Source organism: Nesoenas mayeri (assembly GCF_963082525.1).
Source record: "Nesoenas mayeri genome assembly, chromosome: 16".
NCBI lineage: Eukaryota > Metazoa > Chordata > Aves > Columbiformes > Columbidae > Nesoenas > Nesoenas mayeri.
The window spans coordinates 5,921,729-5,946,844 of NC_137562.1; the positions used below are offsets into that span (position 1 = coordinate 5,921,729).

Here is a 25,116-nt window from a genome sequence, read left to right on the forward strand (position 1 = left end):
GTGAGAGCAGAGCTTGTCTTGCATCCTTACTGCTACAGCTATTGCAGGTTTTTCAGGTGTTCCATATGTGGGAGGTCCAGTGATACTAACACAGTTTATAAACCAGGATTATTAGAATGAAATACAGTGCTTGGAGAGATGGGAGGAAATATTTTGGAGAAGAATCATTAGAGAACTTGAATTGCTGCTTAAAAATATACTCCAGTGTGCCCTTCCTCATTAAAGTGGGAATTTGTGACCTGTTTCACATTTTTCCTTGAGATCATCATGTTTCCTCAGTGCTGCCAAGAGAGCTGAGATCAGGGGGCACTGAGCACAGTCCCCAGGGCTGGGGACACGGGGACGGCAGAAGAGCATCTTGCCCAGAAATGATCCTCGCTGCCCTTTTCCCTGTGATGGCTCTTGCAGCTTATATGTATGATCTTTTGCTTTCTAGGAATGTTTGCCATGCATCACATTTATTGGGAAACAGGCAGGGGACTGCTTATTTTTTTAATAACTTGGTATATGGGCCTGAGGACTGTCAATATTAAAGATTTGTAGGTTGATAATATCCACATATATTTCTGCTGGTAGATGTAAAATGCCAGTGTCTTAAAGTGACAGCAAACTTAAACTGTTCTTCCAGAAATGTCCTCAGGAAGACATATATCTGCATGTATAAAGTGTGTACATGTGTCTGTCCTCTTTATAATTTAAATGTGGGTGGCCCAGGTGTAACAGCATCTGAAGGTTAGGAGATTTCTTCCCAGTTTAATTCCCACCCACAACCTCTATGATACAAGAGGAATTTTGTTGTTGTTGTTTTGGTACAAGATAAGCCATGGGTGACACCAGCAGCCCTGTCCCCACACACCACCCTGCAGCTCGTGGACCACATGCCTGGATTCCCAACACAGAGCCTCTTGCCAGGGTTGGTCCATCCCTGAGTCAGCCCCTAACAGCAGCATTTTCTGTTCTGTTTGGGGTTTTTGCGTGTTTTCAAGCGCAATTTTGCGATCGCAGTTCTGGGGTAAAAGCTGGGCTGTTGTAATACGCCCTCGCGTCCTCACATCGGCTTGGTATGAATGGAGGGAACGCAGTTCACATCCTGTTGCGTGCAATTGTTAAAAATAGCAGTTTGTTAAAATGAGAATACGGCGTTTATGAAAGTCTCTCCCAAGGAGCAAGAACACAGATCGTTCTTCTCCAGCTCGGGCTCTTGCCTGCAAGCCACTCATCTCTTGAGGGACTACAACTCCAATATGCGGAGGAAAGACTTTGGGCACATTAGACACACTGACTTAGATTTTTCCCCTACTCTGTAACGCTTGCAGTGAAACAGCTCCCATCTCACAGCTGTGGACTAATGAGCAAAATGACAGTTACTGTTTTCTAAAAAAATAATTGGGGTTTTCTTGAACGTGTTTCTGCATCATTCTGGATTCTTCCATGTATTTCTGTATTCCCTGCGTCAGGTTGTAATGTAGCGTAACGGTCAGAGATTTCTGTGGATGTGGACACTAATATTGTTGTAATTTGATTATAATGCATGCCACTGAGTTGCAGGAATTATTATATTCAGTGGTCAAAGTTGTGTTCACACCAATAAGAGATGTTTTACACCACACATCTGATTTGTGCTCCTTTCCACCTGTCTCAGAAGACAAATGATTCATCACATAGTGCTGAAATATCTTCATCTTCTGATTTGGGCTGAGATTTAAAAGAATGGTTACTCAAAAGCTTCTTTTTGAGTTGAAAAGAAAGATCTTTTTCAGCTCTTCTGCAGTTTATTACAAGTATATTTGTGTAATTAAGGGGCCCAGTAGTGATGTTGTTAAAATATAAGTGGGCACATTTATTGTTTCCTCCAAAAGGAAACAACCAATCTCCAAGAGTTCTGGTTTTTCCCTGCCTCAACTGGACATTCACTGCTTTATGTAGCTAGCAGATTGTGAGGCTAAAGTTACTTCTTTTTTTTTCTCTATTTCTTTTTGTTAAAAAGAAAAAAAAATCCCCTCCTTTCTCTTAACAAATGCTGGATTTTTTAAGGATATGGTCAGAAAGGGGACCTTAAGCTCAGCATGATGTTTATAGTGCCACACAAGCTTCAGGAAAAGTGATGTGCAGCACTCTTTATTAACATCTAAAAAGTCCCTGTGGGATTATAATGACTGCACAGTAATAAACAAATAAAAGTAGCAAGATTAAAATGTTCAGAATATTTTTAGTGATAGAAGCAGTAAGTTTTAACCTTGAGAAGCAGCTTGCTAGCACTGAGCATGTGGGTAGAACAGATACAATTGGGAACCGAATCCCATCAGTGGTGAATTATTATCACGTGTGGCATTATAGATACTTGGCTGATGTAAGTAAATTGTTAAAGTATCGATACAAAAGTATTTGGACAGTATTAAATTGTAAGCAGTAGAATTCAGAATTTCTAAATTACAGTAACTTTTAATATTCCATTTAAGAGGAAAACCTGGACTTGCTTTCCCTTGGGGTACCGAAGGGCTCACTGAAGTCTCTGGGCATATCAGGCCCCGCCAGCCCTGCCCCTAATCCTGACTCTGTAAAGAACGGTCTCTCCGTTGGAATTTGAACTCCCAACTACGGATGCTGTATTATTTTAGGAGCATTTTTAGTAGCTCTCCCAGGGTTCTTCTGGTCTCTTTTAAGAAGTTTTACTGCCACTGTGCTGTGGGCAGAAAAACGGGCAAAACCAGCGGACCTGGGCGGCGTCACCGGTGCCACCACCACGAGGTGACTGAAGGATTTGGCCCAGTGGCTCTAATTACCAACTCAAAGCTCAACCTGATTTACAGCCCCCAAAATGTGGTCCAGACACTGCGCCAGCTCCTCCAAGGGTGTCACTTGTGGTGACTTCACCGCTAGGGTGGCCCCGTGCCAGGGCTGGGGACGCTGCCCAGTGACACCAGTGGGTTTGCGGGCCAGTGGAACTGGGACCAGCACCGTGCCGGGAGGCTGCAGCAGAATGAGAGGAAACGTTCTGCTCACTGTGCATAACAGAAAAAGCTTTTAAAAATGATGTCCTATGAGATTATCAGCCTGAGCAGCACGATGGTGTTGCCTCCTCGTAAAGAACCTAAGAAGGCACTTGCTCGTTTTAATTGTTATTTAAAGGGAAAGCGGTGCCTTCTCTCTCCCCCTCCCTTCTTTCTCTCCCTCCCTTTTTCTGTTTTTTAAAGGAAGGTAGCTTTTAAGAGCTTGCCATGAAGATCTAAGTTAAAGGATTTTCTCTACTACAAAGCCTGCATAATTTCCCAGGCCAGGTGGACCCGATAGCACTGACTGCATGCTGAAAAATCTCATCCCCACCCTTCAGGCACTTTAATTGTAAGCCTTTCCAGATACACTGGATAAACACTGTCAAAACGAACCTGAAAGGGTTGTTGGTGGTGGTTTAGCCCTTAAATAATTATGAGTTTGTCTGTCTAATTACAACATAATCTTGTTTAAACTCGGACAGCTATTTGCAGGATCTTTTAAATGAGGCAGAAGCAGAAACAGTGAAAAGCTGAAAATTACCAATTCTTCTACTTTAGGGCAAGGAAAAAAAGATTTTTTTACTCCTGTAAAACTTAATTCAAGCTGACAACAAAAGAGTCCAACTTGGAAGCCGCTGTGGTCGGATAAAGACGACAAAGAAATAGCGTGTGACCGCCGAGATGCAACAGAAACTTAATACTCTACGGATAAAATTTTTCAAACAGTTTAGAAATAGTTTAAGGTAATTTACGGGAAGCCTTGAGTGACAAAGCACATTACTTGAAGTGCCTTTCCCTCACTAGGCACTTTCTAAATTCTTTCTCTTTCATTTCTTTACTCTCAGGAGACTTTTAAATCCAGTGAACCAAAACAACACTGTGTTTGTTGGTGCAGCGCGGGGCTGGCACAGATGGCAGACACTGCACCTGTTCCAATAAAACAGGAAAACGGAGAGATAAACCATAGCACTCATTAAGAGGAATCCACTGAAACATGAACAATTTGTATTTTGAACATCTTCCAGGAATAAAAGGAGAAACACATAAACAGACCTTGTTTTCACCATCATCAGTTTAAAATAAATTCATTTAAAGGGAATTTCACGGTTTTTTCATGTACAAAGACAGTACATACCGCTAAAGAAACTCTGATTACGCTTTAATTTATTTAAGAAAGCAAATGATTTTATCTAGCTACCCCTATTCTTTTAAAGAAAAAATCTGTTGGCAGTTTTAATTGAATCAGTTAATCCCTCTATTCCTTAGTTGTGGCAGCTTCTTCTACTTTTACATTTTCTCATGCTGAGTAATAGCACATTCTTGCAATCTGTTTCATAGTGATCAGAATAGCAACATAAACAAAAGTCCTTCTGCATATCTATTAACAAATAACTAAAATTGTGCGAGGTGGGGGAACCACGGAACTGTTTGGATAGTTAGGAACAAAATTCACTGCAAACCAGTTTTTTCTGTGCAGAAGGAATATGCTATGTAATATAAATGAGAAGAAACATTAAATAACAGCTGCTCAAAGGATAAATTCTGCCCAACATTCGCCTTGATCATCAGTGGCTGTGCTGCTCAATATCCCACGTATCTCCCTCTATTTCTCTCACACATACACACACAAGCATTAATACAAAACGTCATGAAAATTCCTCAGTATCATTTAATGTTGGCGGCCCTGCACTGTAAAGTCATTTATATAAAACCGTGGTTGGCAGCTCTCACTCTTCCATGGGAACAAATTAACATTGGCATTCCAAACACAGGAAAGTAAGGAAATTAGAAACACAGTTTATATTTGGCCAGTGCTTTGAAATACTGTACCATGCTACTGATGTCAATTAATGAAAAGCAGAATTTTGCGGAGAGGGTCTGGTTTTGAAACACATTAACACACGTTAAACATGTTTGCACAGGAACTGGATTGTAAGTATCTTGGTTCCAAAACAATAAAGCAATTACACTAAAACTTGTAGTCTCAAAGTTGCCATTAATTCAATCCATTCAATCTGGATCACTAAAGGATTTTCACTGAGTTCAAGATGTAGTCGACACAAACACTTAAAAGAACGGGCAAGCGTGGTATTGTGGGGCAACCCAAGATCCTCTCACATTACCTGCTGCAAAACAGGTAAATTTATCTATAAAAAATAGAATTGTACAACATATACCCAAAAAAACGGGGTATCGTCAAAGTTTGTAGCTTTCACCAACAAAATAAGGATTTCCCAAAGACGTATTAGAATTAGAATCGGTTCAAACTTTGCTACCCGCAACCTTTTTCTTAGCAAAGATGTTTACTGAGAAAATCTTAAACGCTTCTGGTTTTCACATGTACACAAAAAAAAGGTGGATGGCAGTTTATCTCCTGGCACGAGGCCACTGACTCCAGTGGAATTACTCCAGCACGGAATTTGGCCCGGCAGCCTTTACAACACACTGTTTATTTGTACTGTGATTCAGATATTTTGATACCAGGAATCTTTCATCACTGAAGTTTCTCCGTATGAAATATGTCTTGTATTAAGAAATATCAGTTTCACATTTTTGTTAAACGTTATTTGTTAAATTCTGTTGGTTGCAAAGATGGGAATTCAGCTGTAGTTCAGCAACAGGGATTGGGCTAATAATGATAAGCAGTGACTAATAGGAGCTAGTTCGTGTTTTGATTTTTTGCAGCAAAGGAAGCCTCCCTCAAAAACAATTTCAAGATTAGGAGAGAAAACTGTTTGAAGCTCTAGCAGAAACTACTGCAGGCTCATTATTTCAACACAGGGGCATTTCTTTGGCCCAATTCTGTTCTCAATTGTGCTAGTGTAAATCAACAGGGAGTTTATGGGAATTACTTTGGACATACAGTTCGTATAAATGAGACCATAGGGGCAGCTTCAGTAGAAATTTGACAATTTACACCAATGAAGACCTAGCCAAGAATTTTCTCTCGGGTTTCCAGTTCCAAACATATGCATGTGCAGGACTTTATCCATGTGATTAGTCCTCGGGAGTGGTCCCGTTTACTTCAAACAGTTGTAGATTGAAAATCTTCATCCTGCTACTAATTTAAACGGTTCACTCATTTCTTTAGAAGTCCCTTCCCTTTCAAAAAGAAATGCATACATATAATAGCATATTTTATTTTTATATATGTTAAAATATATATATATAGTAAATTCAAGTCAGTACTTTGATGTAGGCCCCAGAGAGGAGGACTATACCACTGGAAAAGGGCTTAAAATATCGTGGTTTCTTAATTTTGTGTATCAACAGGTAGGCTCTTTATCTGGTATGCTATCAAAATTTGCTTACTGGTGTTCTTGTTCAGATGAATTCAACCATCATTGCAACTTCTCACTGGTATTCATGCAGTGAGAACAATTTAGAGGCATAAAACTAAATGGGTTATCATTTTGACCACAAATTAACAGTTTCCATATAAATATTAGCATTTCCTCACTTGGTTCAAGGATAGAAGCCATAATGGCACCAACAGTATATTTGATTTAAACTAATTAAAAACAGAGGCTCTTGCAATTTAATATATTGATTCTACCAGTGGGACTTAAATCTTTTATAATAAGTGTACACAGCTGCACCACTCACCCACCGCCACTTTTAAACCTAATCCCTGCATTCCTCCTGACAATAACATGACAGGATCCACACATCCCAGTATTAGCCTTAACCCCAGTGACACTGCCAGAATGTATTAAACTAAAACATCGCAGTGTTCTATTTAAAAGGAGCCTGTCAACAGCTCCGACCAGGCTTTTAATAGTTATAATCTTTTTTTTTTTAATTAATGTTTCCAACCACTTGGGGAACCTTCTCTCGCGCATCTTGCCCCCCACCACACAGAAATGCATTTTGAGCTTATTTACAGAGGAAAAACTAATGCCTGGTGTCACGCTGCCTGCCCAGAGGCCATTAAATCTCCTTTGCAAAAGGGGGACGGGGGACACAGCAGCCGAGCAGGGGTGGGTGCAGGTCCTGCACGCTTCACTTGTGCCCAGCTCCTGCGACGAGCATCACAAGATCTGGCCATCAAGGCTTGTTCTCCTTCAAAGCACTTCACAAGCCGCTGTGTTTTGGCTTTTAAACTACAGTTCCCGGAGGGGGCTTCACCTCCCCAGCACAGCCTGTGTGGGAACGGAGGCAACACCAAAAACCTGGTTTCTGGGAGAAACCCGCTGCCAAGGCGCGCGAGGGGACGGGGACAATTTCCGCATCCCTTTTCTCTGCCTGAGGACGTGTGTCCTCAGCCCACTGCTCTGTTGTCCGCTACCACTGCACCCGTACGGTGGGGGTAAATAGTTCCTGTTCTGTTTCTGCCATTTTGCATCTGAAAATTAGAAAACAAATGAGTTTCTGTCTAGAATAGGTCCGTACATTGAAAGAACACCTGCCGGTTACTGGCTGCACAGTCAGTGTGCTTTGTACCTTTAGTTTGCTGCAAGCCTTCTACCTTGGCTGATTCTATACCACTAAGTGTTGCATATATCCATACTGTCCCAAACAATTACAGGAGGTACCTGTTCAGGCTTGAGAGCTTCTAACAGTGCTAGGTGGAGGGGAAAAAACAAAAAAGAAGCCAAGGGCTTGGCCTAATATATGGACAAACCATGTGATTGTGACCAGGCATCCAGGGCTAACATTTAATCTGCTTTGTTTCAAGTGGGAAATATGTGAAGATCAAATAAGTTCAAATCTAGGTCAAATATCCTTGCAAATCTTTGATTTATATAAGCAGGAAAATGAGGTTTAAAAGAAGTGATTATGAAAGGGTTACTGAAAACACAGCTGTACGCGCACTCTTATATCTGAGGCTCTCCAAAGAAAAACTGTGTGACATCTATATTAACCTTTGGCTGTACACCAATGACGGCCTGTAGTGAGCTGGAATGCAAGGCAGCCCCTTCCAAATTTTAACACAAGCCAGGTTACAGCTGCAAATGCCTGCAGCCCGTGCTCACTTTATAAAGTATTCCCCGAAGGAAATTTTTTAACTGTTATAGAATCTTTTTCTAATACCCTACAGTGTTAAAGCCTGTTATTAAAGGGCAAAGAGATGGTTCTCCATGCCAAACACTTGTCAACAAAAAGGATAGCCAGATGGTATGAAATAAAAGGAAACTTGGGGGCTCTTCAGCTTCTTGATATACATTAACAAAAGCCACTTTCATGTGCTCCTTCCAAGGATGACTAATTTCCGCCCCCCCCTTATTTTTTGCCAATATTAAACAATGTTGTTCATTTTATAACCAATCACGAGACAAATTAACAAATTGCATATCACTTGTGCCGACTCCTTTAAAAATATTCTAAGCAAGTCTGTTTACCCAGGCAAGATTACCCACATAAGCACAACTCAATTATTTTTAGAAGAGAGGGTCTAAGTAATCTAGAGGATGTTTACTCCGTAGCTGCTGTTTATAAACTTGAAATTAAACTTGTGCAAAAAATGCTTTGCGTTTTTTCAGCTCCTAAAATGGATCAGTTTGTAAACTGTACTTGGACAGGATCTGAAACTAAATTCCAAATACTGAAATCATAGTAATAAATTTTATAAAATTAGCCAGTAATTAACTGACTTAGACCACTGTGGCTAAACTCTCTTTTCATTTACATGTAACTTCATTCTTGACACAAATCCATTCCCCATCCATCTCAGCACAGGTGTAAGCGAAGAGAAAATGTAGCCTGTGAATTAACTGGTTATAAATCTAAATCTAATTAATTGTCAAGATTTTACAGTAACATTACATGCTTAGTACAAAGGTCCCTGCAACATAACCCTGAAATGGTGCACCTGTATTCTGGTTCCTCCCTACCAATAGCCCGTATAAATCCCCTGGAAAAAATAAACACAGTATCTCCATAGAAATCAACTGGGGGGGGGGCTGCTGTTTGGTTTTGTTTTGTTTTTTAATATATAGCCCAGTAAATCTTGCAACGTAACTCTTTAATTTCTTTAAATAGTTTTTTACTCTGAAGTTGTACAACCAGATTCTTGAAGAATATGAGCAAAGCAAAAAAAAGTGGGTTTGTAGATTAGCATTTGGAAGCTTGGAATAGCATGTTTTATTTATTGAAATTCAAAAGAAGTATTTCTTTACTCACTTTTACTTCCTCCATTCTAAGAAGAACCTGTATTATGTGGCGACACTTCCTCATTGTGACGGCTCTAGCATAGTAATAAAAGCCTACCTGTGAAATGCAATGCTCACAGAGTATCTCTTACAAAACTAGGACACAGTTTACTCCAGTCTGCATTTAGCAATTCAGCTCTGCTTTAAAAGGGATCATTGTCAAAAGTCTCCAAAAAAATATCAGTCCACCAATAGATCTTCTAATTTTCCCTGAATGTCACAGAAAACTGTACATACCAAAGCAGGTGTTGTATTTGACTATATACGGGAGTGAGTGGCTGGTCTAATTCATTAAATGTCCATAAACAAGCCTGTCTTTGTCCTATAAAGATGAAAGACCGATGACTATAATGGGATGAAAGGTGTGCACAGTGATGAAGAAAGCTATTATAGATCTATGTCCTTTTTAAACTCGTCCTGGCATGCACTGTTGACAAGGGAACAAAACAGTACAGATAAACCTCTAAAATGTGCCCTGCTGGTAATAATTCCACCTGTCCTTCTTAAAACTATTGGATTTTGCCTGCGCTACTCACTGACCACACTGACAGCAATTAAATAAAATGATAATTAAGTATTTTGCATAAAGAACACTTGCGGATTTCTAAACCAACTACAAAACCCAGCAGGTCAAAATGAATTAATATATCCACTATAGTCATCACTAGCATTGGGATGTTGATTTCTGATTATGTAGTTTATACAGGTAAAACCTGCTCTATAAAAAGTTCTCAGGTAGAAACAGACATATCCATAACGTCATGTGTATTTCACAGTTTATGGATTGATTTCACTCCTTTGTACTCAAAATAATCAAGAACCTGAACATAATTCCTTTCATGCAAAACTCCCATGGGCTGCAAAGGTGACTTTTCCTTCCATGGGAAGCGCAGGACGGGAGCGCTGCAGCTTCACTGCTGAAAGCCACGTAGCAAACAGACCTGAGGAGCAGAGCTGCTTCCCCAGACCTAAACTCCCTCCCATTAGGTACTTACATGTTTGGTAAAGGTTCTCTCCTCTCTACTGAAATGGAAACAGAAGTGTGAATTTCACTATCATTATTTCAACATCCTTTGTCTTGTGTTCGGGACTCTCCTCACACGCTGGTTGTACACAGTGTAGGACCCAAGAACCACAGAGAACAATGTTAGCAAGATCACTCTTATCTCTAAAGCCAAATATTTGACCATCATTGGTACTTTTGGCTGCTCAAATATTTGATTTTAAATGTATCATTTGCTGATCAGCTTAAGTACCTAGCAGCGATTAGACAAACACTGTAATTGCAAATGGAAAGCACCAGCGCTCTCAAAGAGTGCAGCCCCCAGGCCAGATGTAATTCAGAGCTTCCCACTGTGAAGCTGATGGTAGTTAATAAGGAGGTGCAGCTCATGCAAACTGGAGATCTCCCACGGCGTCCCGTGTCTCCCTATCGTGCAAGAATTGTGCCGGGATGGCTACCGCGTCTAATAATTATTAACGTGTGTCACAGAGCCTTTACAGCTACTGATCTTTTTCAGTTAGTTAAAGCGCTGGGATTAGAGATGTAACGATTTAGGTGGTGATTTAAATCTTTGTTGCCTCTGAAGCTCCAGACAGTGGAAGTGTCCAGAACAGTGACATCCATAAAGGTGTTAATGGATTTATTGGCGATGGGGGTGTCTGTAATCCCTGGCCAGTTATGTGCCAGAGATGGGTTCCTCTTGCTCTTTGCATGTCCCTTTGTTTGGGACAAAGTTTGGGTTGATCTTGTTTTGGAAATACTATTCAGATTCTCTCTTGAACTTGCAGGCACCCAATGTGTACGTGTGGTGGTTTCAGAGCTGCACATGATGAGGTCTGAAAATGGATAGAGTGAACCAGGTCTATAATTATATATTTAAAATAGAACGTTCATCCCGACAATGTTTTACTCAAATCCGGCCAAGTCAGTCTGCACGGGTGTGCAGTCTACAGCAAGCAAACAGAAATCAGATTGGGCCGTGGCATCCAATTAGAGAGGCCTAGTGAGCCGCATACAAAGCATGCCAACTTTTGTATCATTTGCATAAACCCATCCACATGTGCTTCTGAAAAGAGGCAAGTAAGCTGCAGAAACTGGGGTCAACAGAAAAAGCTGCAGGGGTAAATAACGATTTACCGTGGAATCCCTCTCAAACCAAACCATTAGGAAAACGCATGAGCAGCTCGGCCCCTTCAGAATCATCCATCTCGGCAGCCCTGGTAGCTCTGCATCCTGCACGAGCACCAGCCCGGCCCGTGGTCCTGCCTGGGTTTTGTGTCTTCCTTGGCGGTGCAGGATGCAGAACAGACCTGCTAATCGTCCCGTTCAACTCCTACCTGCAAATCCAATCTCTGAGGTGCCGCAAATAAGTATCAAAGGGAAAAGATGACAAAGAACTTAGCGTGTCAGGGTGAACGCGGCAAGAGCTTGTGGCTGTCCAAATGCTGCGAAAGAAAGTCAGAGCCCTGTCCAGATTGCTGCCATTTAATTACCGTGTCGCAAAGCAGCCGCCTTTTCAAGGGCCGCTACCTGCCCTTCCTCGCCCAAGTGGGCTGCCAACCATTCGACCCGCTGCGGAAACAGCCCCATACCGGGGCCACCTGCATCACCAGTCCCTGCCCTCCCGCTGGTGGCCAGGACTCTGCTCCAGCCTCCCCCTGGCACAGTCCCCTGCCCAGTCATCCCGGCTCCAGCTCCCTGGCCTCGCCGATGGCAGGCACTCACCCAAGTTGACGAAGCTCATGACCATGTCAGCTTCGGTGAGGAAGTTGCTATCCTGCAGGCTGGCCAGGGGTGGCCCCTGGGTGCTGAAGATGGGCTTGTAGGGGTAGGAGAAGCCCTCGCCCTCCTCAGCGGCGGCCCCCGCCGCCCCCTCCTCCACGGACATGGCATTGTAAAGGTCCAGCATGAACATGGGGGCCGAATTGTGCTTGCCGTGGAGGTGGGGCCGCGGGCGGTGCGGCAGGCCGAGGATGGAGAGGATCTCCCGCTGCATCTCGCGGCGCTCGGGGCCGCGCAGCCGCCGGTGGATGAAGCTGGAGTGCACCTCGTTGTCCACCGTGAAGTCGGCGAGGACGCAGCGCAGCCAGAGGGCGGGGGCGGCGGCGCCCAGCACCAGGAGCCAGGAGGCGGGCTGCCCGCGCCCCGCCGCCGGCATCGCGGCGCGGCGGCGGCGGCTGCGGAGGGGCGGCGCGGGGGGCGCGGGGCTGCCCCGCCGCGGGACGCGCCCCAGCAGCATGCGCGGAGCGGCGCGGAGGGACGGCGCGGCCCCGCGCTCACTGCGCCGGCCGGCAGCCCCCGCGGAGGCGCCGCAGCCCGCTCATGGCCCGGCGGGGGCTGCGCGGCGGCCCCGGCCCATGGACGGAGCGCAGGCGGCGGCGGCCCGAGGCGCTGCTTCCCCCGGCGGCGGGAGCGGAGCGCTCTGCCCGCGCCCCGCACGCCGCGGCGGAGCCGTGTGAGCAGTGCTGCTCGGCGGAGAGGCAGCGGGAGGTTGTGTCTGGTGGGAGGAGCAGGCTGGAAAACCCAAGCGCTCTCGCTCGCCCGCTCCAGACCGCTTGGGAGAGAAAAATCCGTGTGAGCGCCTAGAGGAGGAACATCTGATCAGGTTGCTTTTCAGGATGTTTGTGGAGGCTGCTGGCTCGGGGGAGAGGGTGAGCCGGTCCCAAGTGCTTAAATTAACGTGGACGTAATTAAGGAGAAGACACCCCAGGAGGCAGGGTGGTTTATGTAGAAGGAAAGGGCCCAAACTCGCGGAAAGTTTATAGATGCAAGTACATCGTCTGTCTGCACAAACATGCATACACAGGCGTGCTTTTTTCCTTCCCGTCCACCCCTTTGTTGTTTTTTTTTTAAGCAGCACATCTGGGAAGAGACTCTCCAGGACAAACCCAACAGCACTACATGATTTAAAATGTGATGATCCTATATTCACGCAGGTAGACATGCACGTCTGTGTGCGCAGAGCCCCAGGTCACTTTTTCCAGCCAGCAGCGGGGAGAGTTAATGGAGAAGCATTAAAAATCCGAGGGGGGAGTTATCATAGAAGAGTCATAAAACCAGGAAAGTTTACTTGGATCAGAACCATCAACCTGTGCACACGGGTGGTTTATGCCATTACATTATCCTGCTCTCTCACCTTCCCTTTTCTTTCTGCTGTCTGGCACATGGCTTTGCAGAATACTGTCTGGAGATGGATTGTCAGCTTTTTAAAGCAGCGACTCTCTTTTATTGTTTTTTTTGAGCTCAGTGGGTGTAACATCCACAGTAATGGAGCCTCAGTCCTGATTAGTCCAGGTAGATGTCTACTGCAACAGTAAATAATAAGAGTCTTGGATAACAAATGTAAACTGCTGCTTCCCAAATCCTACTTGTAAAGCAAGGGGGAGGCAGGGTGGAAGGGTTTATCTGGGTCACTGAATCCAGCCCGAGGTAATTTCAGAAACCACATATATGTGTGTGTATATATATACATATATATATGTGCACACTAAGTTTATGCTGACATTAAGATTCATTCCTTAGGCCAAGGAGGAAGAATAGGGGCAGGGGAAAAAGAAGGTCAGCGTTGGTTTTTTTGATCGATTGTTCATCTGATGTTTTCAGACAAGCAATATCCAGTAGTAGCCAACACCAGATCCTGCATCTGTTCTGGAAAATAATATTAAGCATTTCTTCTAGCTCTTTAATATCCTTATGTGAACAGCAGGTAACTAGTAAAAAAAGCTGCATGGGAAACGTGTTGAGTGATTTAATGTGTTTGTATGCATGCATGTGCACCTCTTAATAACAGGGAAACTGAGGCATGACATTGAAATGACTCACAGAGCTATTGAAATAGTGGTGGAACCAGCATTAAACTCCTAACTCAGTCCTAACACATGTTTAAGAAAGGCTCAAGCTCTAGGAGGATGGTGAGGGGAGAGAGAGGCTGTGAAGCCACATCCACCTTAGGTAACACGAGAGCACTTGCTAAATTTGCTGCTACTAATGGGGGTGCTCAAATGCTGCCCCTGTACCTGCCTTCCTGTTGCTCCCCACTAATTGCATTTTGGATGTCCAGTTAAGATCGAACTCTCCAGCATCTTTTGCATTTACTGAGGAGCAGCACTAAACTGCTCTTAACCAGGCAGGTATTTGCCTGAATATCTTTCTTGCCAGGGGTGTGGTTTCTAGATCAATTTAAGCTGATCTAAAGCCAGGCTCCTCCTGAGAATGATGTTTTTTTCTCATCCCACCCCAGCCTGGACCTTCAGCTGTGCAAACCCACCCCTCTCCAATGCCACTACTAACACATCCACACACAGGTCAGGAAGCTGATTCTGTTTTTAAAAGCAATATTTTTTTTAACCATTGATGTATTTGTTTGTGCCGAATTCATTTTTTGCTGGATCAGCTCCTTGCTCTGACTGACTCCATATTGTGCTGGAACTAGGGAGGCCACAGGAATGCACAGCTGGGGGCAAGGAGAGGGTGGCTGGGCTGGGCTGGGCCGGGCTGGGCTGGGCTGCCTTAGGTTGGCTTAAACTGGTGGTGGAAGGGCAGACAGATGATTCAGTATCCCTCTGCTCTCCCTTTCAGCTGCAGATAGCTTGATTCCATTTTTGTTCCTTGTAGGAAGTTGTTTTTTCCCCCAGTTTTGAGTGATGGTCTTTCATTGAGGAGCTGCAGGGCAGGGAGACTTGGACAGTGAGATTGAAAAACTCAGTAAGGATGGAAGAGTGGGCTGGAGAGCAGGTGTCTCTGCTGCCTCCTGAATTGCTTAAATCCGAATTGCTTGTTGCTCACGTTTGAAAACTGACTAAATTTCAGGTAAGCGTCATGCTGTCAAGTGACATCAATTTTTGAGAGAAAGAAAAGAAAAAAGATAGTTGGGAAGTTTGGATCCTGACTCGTTAACACCTTAGGTAACGACTGTTGAAGCTGTGTAATTGATGAAACAGCGGAGGAAGAAAAGTGAACCTTGAAACCTCCTGATTTGCCAGATTTCTTGGAAAAGTGATGTTTAAATCTATTTTCCTCTTATTTGTTTGTTTAAGTTGTCTGGGTTTGGTCAAGTTTAAATACATGCTGATTTAATGCAGGATATGGTCTTTAAAGAGGGGGCAATGCTGCAACTGTATCCTATTCGTAGGAACAGCTGAGGGAGTTTAATCTTTTGTAGTAACATTGCCTATGATCTAAGTGCACCAGGTACAGCATTAAATAAATGTGTGATAGTTTGCAGTGGCGGTACTGCTTGCATATACTCCTAAAACAGCCTAACAAAACCACTGTGGGAGTGTGCTATGGGAAAGGGAATCTGTTAAAGGATAATCTTTGAAGGTGAGGTGCTCAGCTCTTGACTTCGGCTCGCTTTGGGACACAACAAAGAGCAGCATTTATTCTGCTGCATACAACAAAGGATGATGCAGCTCAAACCACAGTGGTCCAGTCCTCAGATCCCAGCTTGGATTTCAAATACCTTTCAATCAGGAAAGGTACAAACTGGATTGCCTTTCTCATGGACAACATCTTTCTCTTCCCTCCTTTCTTGCCTGCCATGTGAAGCCCGTTCTGCTTCCTGTGGGATCAGTTCCACGCAGGCTGCTGAAATATGGGCACCCTCATGTCATTGTATTTTTCCTCCTCCTTCCTGGATCAATTAAGAAACCAGTTTTTCCTCTTGCTCTCCTCTGCTTCTCTTGTCTGCCCTCCTCTTCTTGAGAAGGAAAACTAAATGCTTATGATGAAGTAATCCTTCTTTGTTGGCACTTGCTGCCTCAGATAATTTCTGTAAAAACAAACTCCCAATGTTTCTGGGGTTCTGCGCAAGCCACATTGCCAATTGAGTAACTTTCTGATCTCTTTGAGCTTTGCGTGTACGCGCCTATCTGATTTTTGTACCAACTACTGCCATTGTTTTTGTTTGTGTGGCAGTCGGTGTAGTTGGAAATGTGTATTTAGGAGATAAAGGGTCTCGTTTTAAAGCATGAAATAGACAAAAATGTGCAGGTTTGTGCTTGATGAATTTGTACGTGCTGCTGTCATCGTTGTGTACCCGTCTTAGGCATGTGCCACTGGCAGAATTTGGCCATTTGCATTCAGTTTTACCAAATGGGCAATAAAAAGTGTGGGTTCTGTTCACAAACTCATTTCATGCCTTTTTGAAAGTCAGACACAAAGCATTTTTCCCTCTTTTCTGCTGAATCAGTTTCAAGCTCCTTGCCTTCCTACTTTGATGTCCGCTTTTTAACTTTAACCATGTTTCTTTTCCATTCTGTTTTGCATCTTCTCTCATTTGTCTTGCACAAAATGCAAGTCCTAAATTATAGCAAACTTTTTTCTTCTTTTCTTCTTCCAAATATTCCCACTAAAATAGCATGTGTTTGGGGAATTTTGAGCTGTTCCTCTGGGCCCTGTGCATGCAAAACCCTTATATAACAAAAATAATAGTGTTATTATTTGTATAGCAATGCATAATTAGCTTGCATTATTAATTACGCTATATTGGATCATTCTTATCAAGAGTTTCTATTCATCTCTTCAGCATTATTACTGAGAACATATTCACCAACATGAAAGTAATCGCATTATGGCTAAGCCACAGTATTAGCTCTAATCCAGGAATTGGAACTGATCTGGATTGAACTGTGCTGGGTTGGACTAGACTGATTCTGTTACAAAAATTAAGTATTGATTCTCATCGCTACGATCAGAGGAGAGTCAGAAATGAAATCTCTGTTTTGGGGTGTTAAAGGGCACTATTACTTCTGGAGATGCTATTGGTAACTAAAATAGAATGTGATATTTGGAATTATGAAATGGGACTATAGTGCTGAATCGAATGTTCATCAACTAAGGTGGACAAAGTTCGGTCCTTCACAGTTCCCCACTTGTCCGTGAGAATTATTTTGTCATTATTTACTCCAGAACTTTAGAAATCAGTTCATATCATTGAAACATTTGTAGTATTCTATTTATCCTACATCTATATACAGCTTGAATATAGGCCTATGATATATTTTATATGTATGTTTATATGTCATTGTTTGTATACTGGTATGACCATGTGTATGTGTGCATACACTGGTATAGTTCAATAATGTCTTTGAGTAATTAGTATATTTCTGTAGCACAGATATGTACATATGAATATTGTTTAACATAGGCCGGCTTTTTGATCCATACATTGCCAAAGCAGTCCAAACAAAACTGAATTTAATTTTGTACTGTTAAATTATTCTGTGCACACTTGATTTGGTTGAAGCTTTTGGCATAAACCCAGGCATTTCCTTCCATGGTTACACTGTAATGGGAACATCTGAAATTTTAAGCTTATATTTGTGAAAAATGGTGCTGAGGACACAGTGTTAGGAGCAGACTGAAGCCACACCGCAGCACCTTGGAAATGGGCCTCTGAAAGTCTGCTTAGTTGTAACATTTTCTTATAATAAATGGTGAACTTTCCCCCTACACAGTCCCTCATCAGATATTTAGGATTCTTCTAATTAACATGTATTTATGTCTTCTCAAGTATTTTTTCATTTTCTGCTGTTTGTATTCACAAAAGGTAGAGATGTTTGGTACTTTAAACACTCAGCTGTGTCCAAAAGCATATAAAACCTATTCATTGTTTTCAAAGGGAACAACAATAACTGATTCTGACCTGTAAAATGCAATGGGAAAAAATTTGGATGGCTTTACTTTTTCTCTCCAGGCAGGTGCAGAGTAATACCTCAAAAGAACCATTATTTTGTGCCTTTATTCCAATGTGTACATAAATGCTTGCGTAACCCTTGCACAGCTGCTGTACAAACTACTCATGCCACAAGTATTAGTAATCCTAACAGGGGAGGTTGCATGGAAAATTGGGGTGTGTATGCTAAACCATATGTACCATGCCCCTGAATCATAAAACTTCAGTTGCTGGAGCAGAGAGATCTTTGGAGACTGTGGGTTTTACAGGTCTGTAGGAAGCAGGATTATATACAACAGCTGCAGCCCACAGTTTCTCTCCTGTTGAGGCTTATCTTGCGCGTTTAAATAAGCGGGAAACAATTTTGTCCAACATTATCTTAATATGGTCTCAGCTTCTACTTTTATTTATGTTTCATTTCCATAGGAACAATTCTTTTAGCAGTTTATTTTGAATACATATTAGGGCCAATTGGGAGCTGCGTGGGGCGGCAGAGATACAATGCGCATTTTTTTTTTTGCCTCTAAAATAACTTTTCTTTATATCTGTAATGATTTATAGCAGCGTTTTTTGCACTGGTCTGAAACAAGATGGAAGTTGGAGATTCCTTTGGTTCTCTGAAGCCCTGGCCACAAAAATCCCCAGTTGCGCAGTGTAGCACGGTTTGGCCCCGATTCTCCATGGTTTGGCCCCGATTCTCCACGGTCTGAGGAACGTTCCAGCTCCGCTCTGACCCAGGGAGGGGATTTGCCACATCGCAAGTGGCTGCGTGGAGCGACCTCCCAGAGCTTCAGCAGCCGAAAATCATTAATCAGAAGTTTATGCTGGAGGATTTTTAAAATCATACGAAGGGACCGTTTCCTCTGCTGGTGTAAATTGGCATAGCACCGCGTGGGGAAGTGGAGGTTTGCTGATTTACACCCACCAAGGAACTGACCTGACCGTACGTGGAGTGGTTGGTGTTACTGCTCTTTTTATGGAGGATATTTTAATTGTAAGCGCAACTTTATCTTCCCGAGACTGGGACTTCTAAGTTTTCAGGCGGAAGTTTTTTGCTTCCTAAATAATGCTTAGCGTGCACTCAATTTGCTTTGTAAAGTGCATCTTTTCAGCGTTCATCCAAAGCCTTTTCTGCAGTTGCCTGAGCCCCATAGGCAAATATATACTGTGAGACTATTAAGATAATTTTTCAGTTAAGACATCGTCAAACTGCAAGCGGGACAATAGAAACAAAACCCCTTTTGTTCTGACTAAACTGTTCCTAATGACCCCCTCTATAAACAGTGGCACCAGCGAAGGGCTCAACAAGGCTCTTCATTGAGCCCCTTTCAAAAGGCCAAGCGGAGCAGAACATGGGGCAGAAACTCTGAGTTACTGCACTTCACTCCACTTTGGTGGTCTGACCACAAGAGAGAATCTGTCAGGTTTGTTGTTCAAGGCACCCAAAAAGGATAATTTAAAAGCATGAATTTCCACAATTAGCATCCTATAAAGAGTTCTAAATATTTGGATAGTCGGGGAAAGAGCGGGAGGAAGCAGTTTGTTTGTTTGTTTTTGTTTATTTAAATCAAGGGGCTATAAAATAGACTTATGAGTTGCATGTAAAAGCCTTTTTTTGAGAGAGAGAGTTGCTATGTAGTTATTGCATGTATATTGTATATGTATATTGTATGTATATTATGTTATGTAGCTCACATGAAAATAAAGATGTAAAGAAGTTAAGATTTTTACATTCCAGTAAGACCCTTGCATTTGTTTTGGAGGTAAAAATCATCTCTGTGAATGTTGATCATGAACAGGGAAAAGCTTTCAGTTGTTTAGTTTCTGGAAAAACTGGAGATACAGTGACAGACTGAAACCACTATGGACCAAACTCTTGTTCCTCCAGATGAGTAACTGTAGGATGTTCTGTACAGATCCGTGTAGCACGGACTGTCTGTCTTCACACACTGGAGGGCTATGGAGATTATGAATCACTTCCTGATTATTTCTGCCCTTTTTTCTGTGTCCTGAATACATCAGAAGAACAGCACAAAAGACCTTCCACTTAAACAAAAACCTATTTAGAGAGCGTCTTCATTGTATGTAATTGGGAAGCGATGAGAGGTCAGGCAGCAAAAGTCCATAATTTGGATGATTTGGGAATTACGCCGACTACATTTGCAAATAGGAACACCAGTTTCTTCTGAGAGAAGCTGGAGTTTGTCTTAGCAGCTGATTCACTATGGGTATTTCTAACTTAAGGCATGTGCTACCGCTTCATTTGGAAAGAGGTAGGAAGAGATCATGGAAGAAGAAGAGAGAAGAGCAGCCATTATGGCAGGAACCACATATTCCGAGTAAAGGTTAAATCATGAGGAAAACTAACTCCTAAAAGATTCCAAACACCTTGAAGTCTCTGCTATGTGCTGGGGGTCTGAGGGCACTCTGCCAGTTGTGGGAAGTGCCCAGCAGTTCATAGCTTACGGTTTGGTTTGGTTTGGTTTGGATTGGTTTGGTTTGGATTAGTTTGATTTGGTTTGGTTTGGTTTGGTTCGGTTTGGTTCGGTTTGGTTTTTTTAATGGATAATATCCACACTCTTCCCTTGTAGAAAAGTGCGATGGAAGGTTTCGGTGTGTCTTGGAAAAAGGAAGGATTTGGGTAAGGGCAGGATGGTGTAGTGCCCTGTGACAGGATACTGAGGGAAAGAGAAATGTCAAAGAAATCTTTAAGAGAATTCCAGTAGAAACAAAAGAATCTTTGTGAAAGATACTGTTAGCAAGTCTGATGGAAGGAATGGGGATGTAAAATGAATCGAGAGGATTTACAAGTTGTTTCTAAGCCTCGAGGCAAGAACAAAATGCTGAGCATTTGCTATATTTGGTATGTATGGAAGAGCAGTTTGGACATCAAGGGAGCTAATAAAATGCAAAACCTAATTCGTCTCTTTACTGCGAGCTGTGTTGTTGCGCTAGGGAGAGAAAAATGCTTCTGTTAAAGGACAGTTCTGAGGAAGAGCAGCTGAGGCTTGACCTGGCCTTTGTGAAAACGGTTGTTTTCCCGGCAGCACAGCCGAGCTCCATCAGCACACACCAATGTTTTCTTATTTGCGTGCATGTGAGCGTCGTACAGAGTGCTGTAGATCTAGTTTTTAGCATTAAACATGGTAACTGTGTAATGTGATAGCATGAAGGTACAGTATTCATTTTGTCACACCGTTCCTCAAAAATCCACATTTGAGGCTTGTTTTTACTGAAAATTTCTGGAAAAAAAGACGAAATGTGTGACCAAAATTTGCTGCCTCAGAGACTTTCTGATTGAGGAGTCCAGGTAGACAGGCTGAAAAAAAACCATCTCATTTGCTGAATCTATTTGCAGACATTTATGGGAATTAATTTATCAGAATAAATGAACAAATGGATTTCTAACTGTGTTTAACGCCATGTGAACTGAATTTTATTTGATGTTTTGACTAGAAATTCTTCTGCTTAGGGGTCATATTAGAGATGTGTTAACTGTTAATCATGAAGAACAACAGTGTCAAAGAGGATAATTTTTTTCTAGGTTTCATATGATTACATTATTATAAATATAAAGAAAAAGTAACAACATGAACTTTATATTAGCTTTGACTGATGTAAAATGGCTTTCTCTTGAAACTGGTGAATCTGATTATACATGAATCTCCTGAGCCAAATTATTCTTACTGTATTTCAAACAATCTTGTGATTCTCTTAGATTTTAATAATGTTAGTAGTTATTTGTCCTTGTGCAAGTAAAAGCGTATTGCAAGCTTTCAACCCATGCTAACAACAGTAGGACACAGATATATTGATATAAAGGAATGATCTTTAAAATTTTCTGATTTCCAGACTTTGGCAACAGCCAATTCTTTATGACATATCAAAGCAATCTGTCTTATTTACCTTTTCGGGTCACTGTAAAAGCAGCTTGTGGGCCCCAAATGCTTGTGAAGCACCCTTTAAAAACCAGTGGTATAGGACAACACAATGCATGAATCTGATTTTCCTTATGCAAGAGCTGAATGTCTTACTCTTCTAAAGGCTAGCAACTTGGATCAAGTCATAAGAGGAAAAAATCAATTGAAGAGTTAAGGGTGGTGCGCTGAGAGTTGTCCAGAAAAAAACAAACAAACAAACTAGTATGTAAAAAAATTAACGGTTTTGACATTTGTTTTCGATTTGTCACAGAATGATTTAAAAAACAAAACATGAATAGAAAGAATGAGACATCCCAGAATAACCAACATCCAGTGACTAGGGTATTTACTTGGGCCGTGTCCAAGTAGTGCTTTATGGGGTTTGGAGCAGACATCTGACATAATGTTTTCAACATTATTTTGGTCAGATTCAAGTTTGGGCTCTGGAGTGGGTTGAAAAAGAGCTTGCCTGGAGTCCTGTACTTCATAGGTGGGACTCCGTCACCAGGCTGTTTCATCACTCAATCTCTCTTTGTTCTAGAGAATTATATTTATTCTTTTTTAAACAGAGTAAATTAGCTGTATAGAGAACAGCCAGACAATTATGCTGTTGCTTTTGGTAGGGTGCTATCATATATTTGGGTATTTTTCTGACTTTGGGAGTGAATAAAGTCCACATCCACATTTCTGCTTCATTCTTATTCAGAACAGATTTTTCTCATGGAAATATCTGAACCTGCCTAACTATACTTCCATGGAATCCAATATATTACCTTTTAAAATGTTATTTTTGGCAAGTTGGCATTTTCTGATAGCAAAAAATACTTTGGCAAAAAATACTTTGTCCGAAAATTGCCAACCATCTCCTCTGAGCTGAGACCTACCTCTGTATTGTACAAATGTGAGGCATTTACCTTCAGCATTTTTGTAGGTTTAAGAAGAGATCACAAGTGAAGTGTGGTCTGGGATGATAGAATCTGTGTGTGTAAATTTGGGGGAACTTCGTAAGGAATATGTAGAGTAAAATATAAAAAGCTCTTGATAATGTCTCCCAGCTCATACAGAAATTAAGTTAAATTCAGTATGTAGGAGAGAAAAATCAGAAAATGTATTGGGTTGAAATTTAAATTCTTCTCCTTTGCTTTGCAAACATGAGTCTTTCAATCCTTTCATCCTTGTTCCCAGTCTCACTCTGAATCTCATCAAGCTCCACTGGACGCACACGTTCAGCGTCTCTTTCTGGTTTAGCCTGTGCTCCTGCCAGCCTCCCACTATTTTAAATTCCCTCCTCCCTGCTCTGTCTTACACCTGGCTGAGCACCCTTGGGTGTCATTGACTAAGAACTGAGACTTGCAAGTGTCCCGGGGGAATCTAAAGGTGCGTGTAGAGGTGCAGAGCACACAGCAGCTCTCTCCTTGCCTCAGCACTCTCAGGTCATTAATCAGAATGGTTAATTTTAAACACACTTACCATTTCTGCAACTGGTTATGGGAAAACTGATTACTGGGTTAATGGCCCTACTTGAAAACAGTTATCCCATTACTGTAGATTAAATCAATCCAGTGCAGCATGCCTTATAATAAAGCGTTATTACAGAACATGTATACAGTCAATGCCTTGTTTTCCTAGAAGAATAAAATGGAAATATATTTTGCATCAGACATTAAATGGGGCTTGTCCAGTTCCTCAAGCAGTTAAATGACATTGAGCAATATTGGGGGTAGCTTTGTTTGATGTTTGATGCCTCTCAGCTCCATTCCCTTTATAGGTTCAGTATCCATAATTTTTCACTTTTAACGTTCATTTCTGAAGAATTGAAATGTCTAGGAAATGAATGCCATGCAGGGACAGCAAAACTAGCTAAGTCATCTCCAGCCCAGGATTTGGTATAGCTGTGCTAATTCACCTACTGAGAATTAAAATAGGCTAATTACCTACTGAGAAGCAGAATTTATTAGCTCTGGTGCTAGTTTCTCGTTCTGCTCCTAGAACCTGGTCTGGCTTGTTTTGAGCTAACGCAGGTTGTCTGAGCAGGTGCTGTTCACACTTCCTGTAATTTAGGAAGCGCTGGGTGATGCTCTATTTTAGATGAAATACATAAACAAGATTCGACTGACTTCTGGTCAGTGGAGATCTTATCACACCTCATAGTCTGGTTCCCTAGGGAAATTACTTACACAATCTTATTATTTGTCTGACCCAGTTTTCAATATGCTGACACATTTGTTCACAAGTTGCATAAATGTTTCAGAGATACTATGTCCTTACCAGTTTTGCAAGAATTAGCACCTACATAGAGGAAGGAATCCTTTTTAGTGCACCCACTGAGGAAGAAGGGAGAATCCAGCAATTATTCATTGTGTTTGACAACAGTGAGCCATTCGACTGATTTGCACATTGTTCTGATGATATTCTTTGGCAAAAGCACTGCTTTATTTGCCTTCCAAATTAAAAGAAAAAAAGTCAAGAGATGGCTAGGGAAAAGAGGCCAAGGCATGCTAGGGTACTCCCCAGAAAATAAGACTGTGTGTTTTGGGGAGGCTGGAGGGGCAAAGGAGGCTGGAGGCATCGCAGTGGGATGTGGTAGAGGACAGCTGGGCTTATTCCAGCAGGGAGGTGTAAGAGGTGTGACATAAATCCATAAAGAATCAAGCTTCATTTGTTCCACATTTCAGGGAATAATTTGTTAGGAAAATACTGAGGCCTTAATTTTGCTATTTTGGATCTATTTACATGCTGGTTGAATCCTTCTGCTATTCCGTGTATCAGTTGTAGCTGCTGCACCGCCTTGCTGTTACACAGCAGGCATCTGCTGTTATGTGACCTCAAAAGATCATTATACTGGCTTTATTTGCTGTGCATTTAATAAAGTTGTAGCTGTTGTGACTATAACTCATGACTCCCATGTCATTCCGCAGTGGCATAACCAGTGGTTCAGCATTCCAGGAACAGCAGTTCAAAGGGACGGACGAGGACTCCAACCTATGCCAGAACATTGTGACTTTTATTACTCCTCCCGCACTCCTCTGGTAGGAAGATCCATTCTCTAGCTGGGGAGCTGAGAAGTACAAAGCATCCTTAGACCTTGTAGTGCAAAATGTAAGAAGCGATGTTATCTGCAGAAAGTGGACTTTAGATTCTATCGGCGCACATTTAGCATAAAGCATTTCCTATGGTAATGCCTCTCACTTTCCCAGACTTTTAAAGGCTCCAAGTGGCACAGAGGCTGCAGACCTCTTTGTAATGTTAATGAATCATCTTAATGGACTGTTTTAGCAGACACATTCATCACCTTTTGTACCACGATGATTTTTTTTGTTATACTTAAATGGTTAAGTAGGCAATAAATGCCTATCAGACCAACCACTATGGT

General features: G+C 42.1%; 1 protein-coding gene across 1 annotated transcript in view; it reads right to left on the bottom strand.

Moving 5' to 3' along the window:
* The window catches only part of BMP7 (bone morphogenetic protein 7), a gene marked incomplete at both ends in the record, with an annotated part of 41,180 nt that extends 28,793 nt beyond the window's left edge, over positions 1 to 12,387 (bottom strand). The window contains one exon of the mRNA XM_080354485.1: positions 11,874 to 12,387. Coding sequence (XP_080210611.1) covers positions 11,874 to 12,387 — 514 coding nt within the window. The remainder of the gene's footprint in view (positions 1 to 11,873) is intronic.
* Positions 12,388 to 25,116: the final 12,729 nt, after the last annotated feature.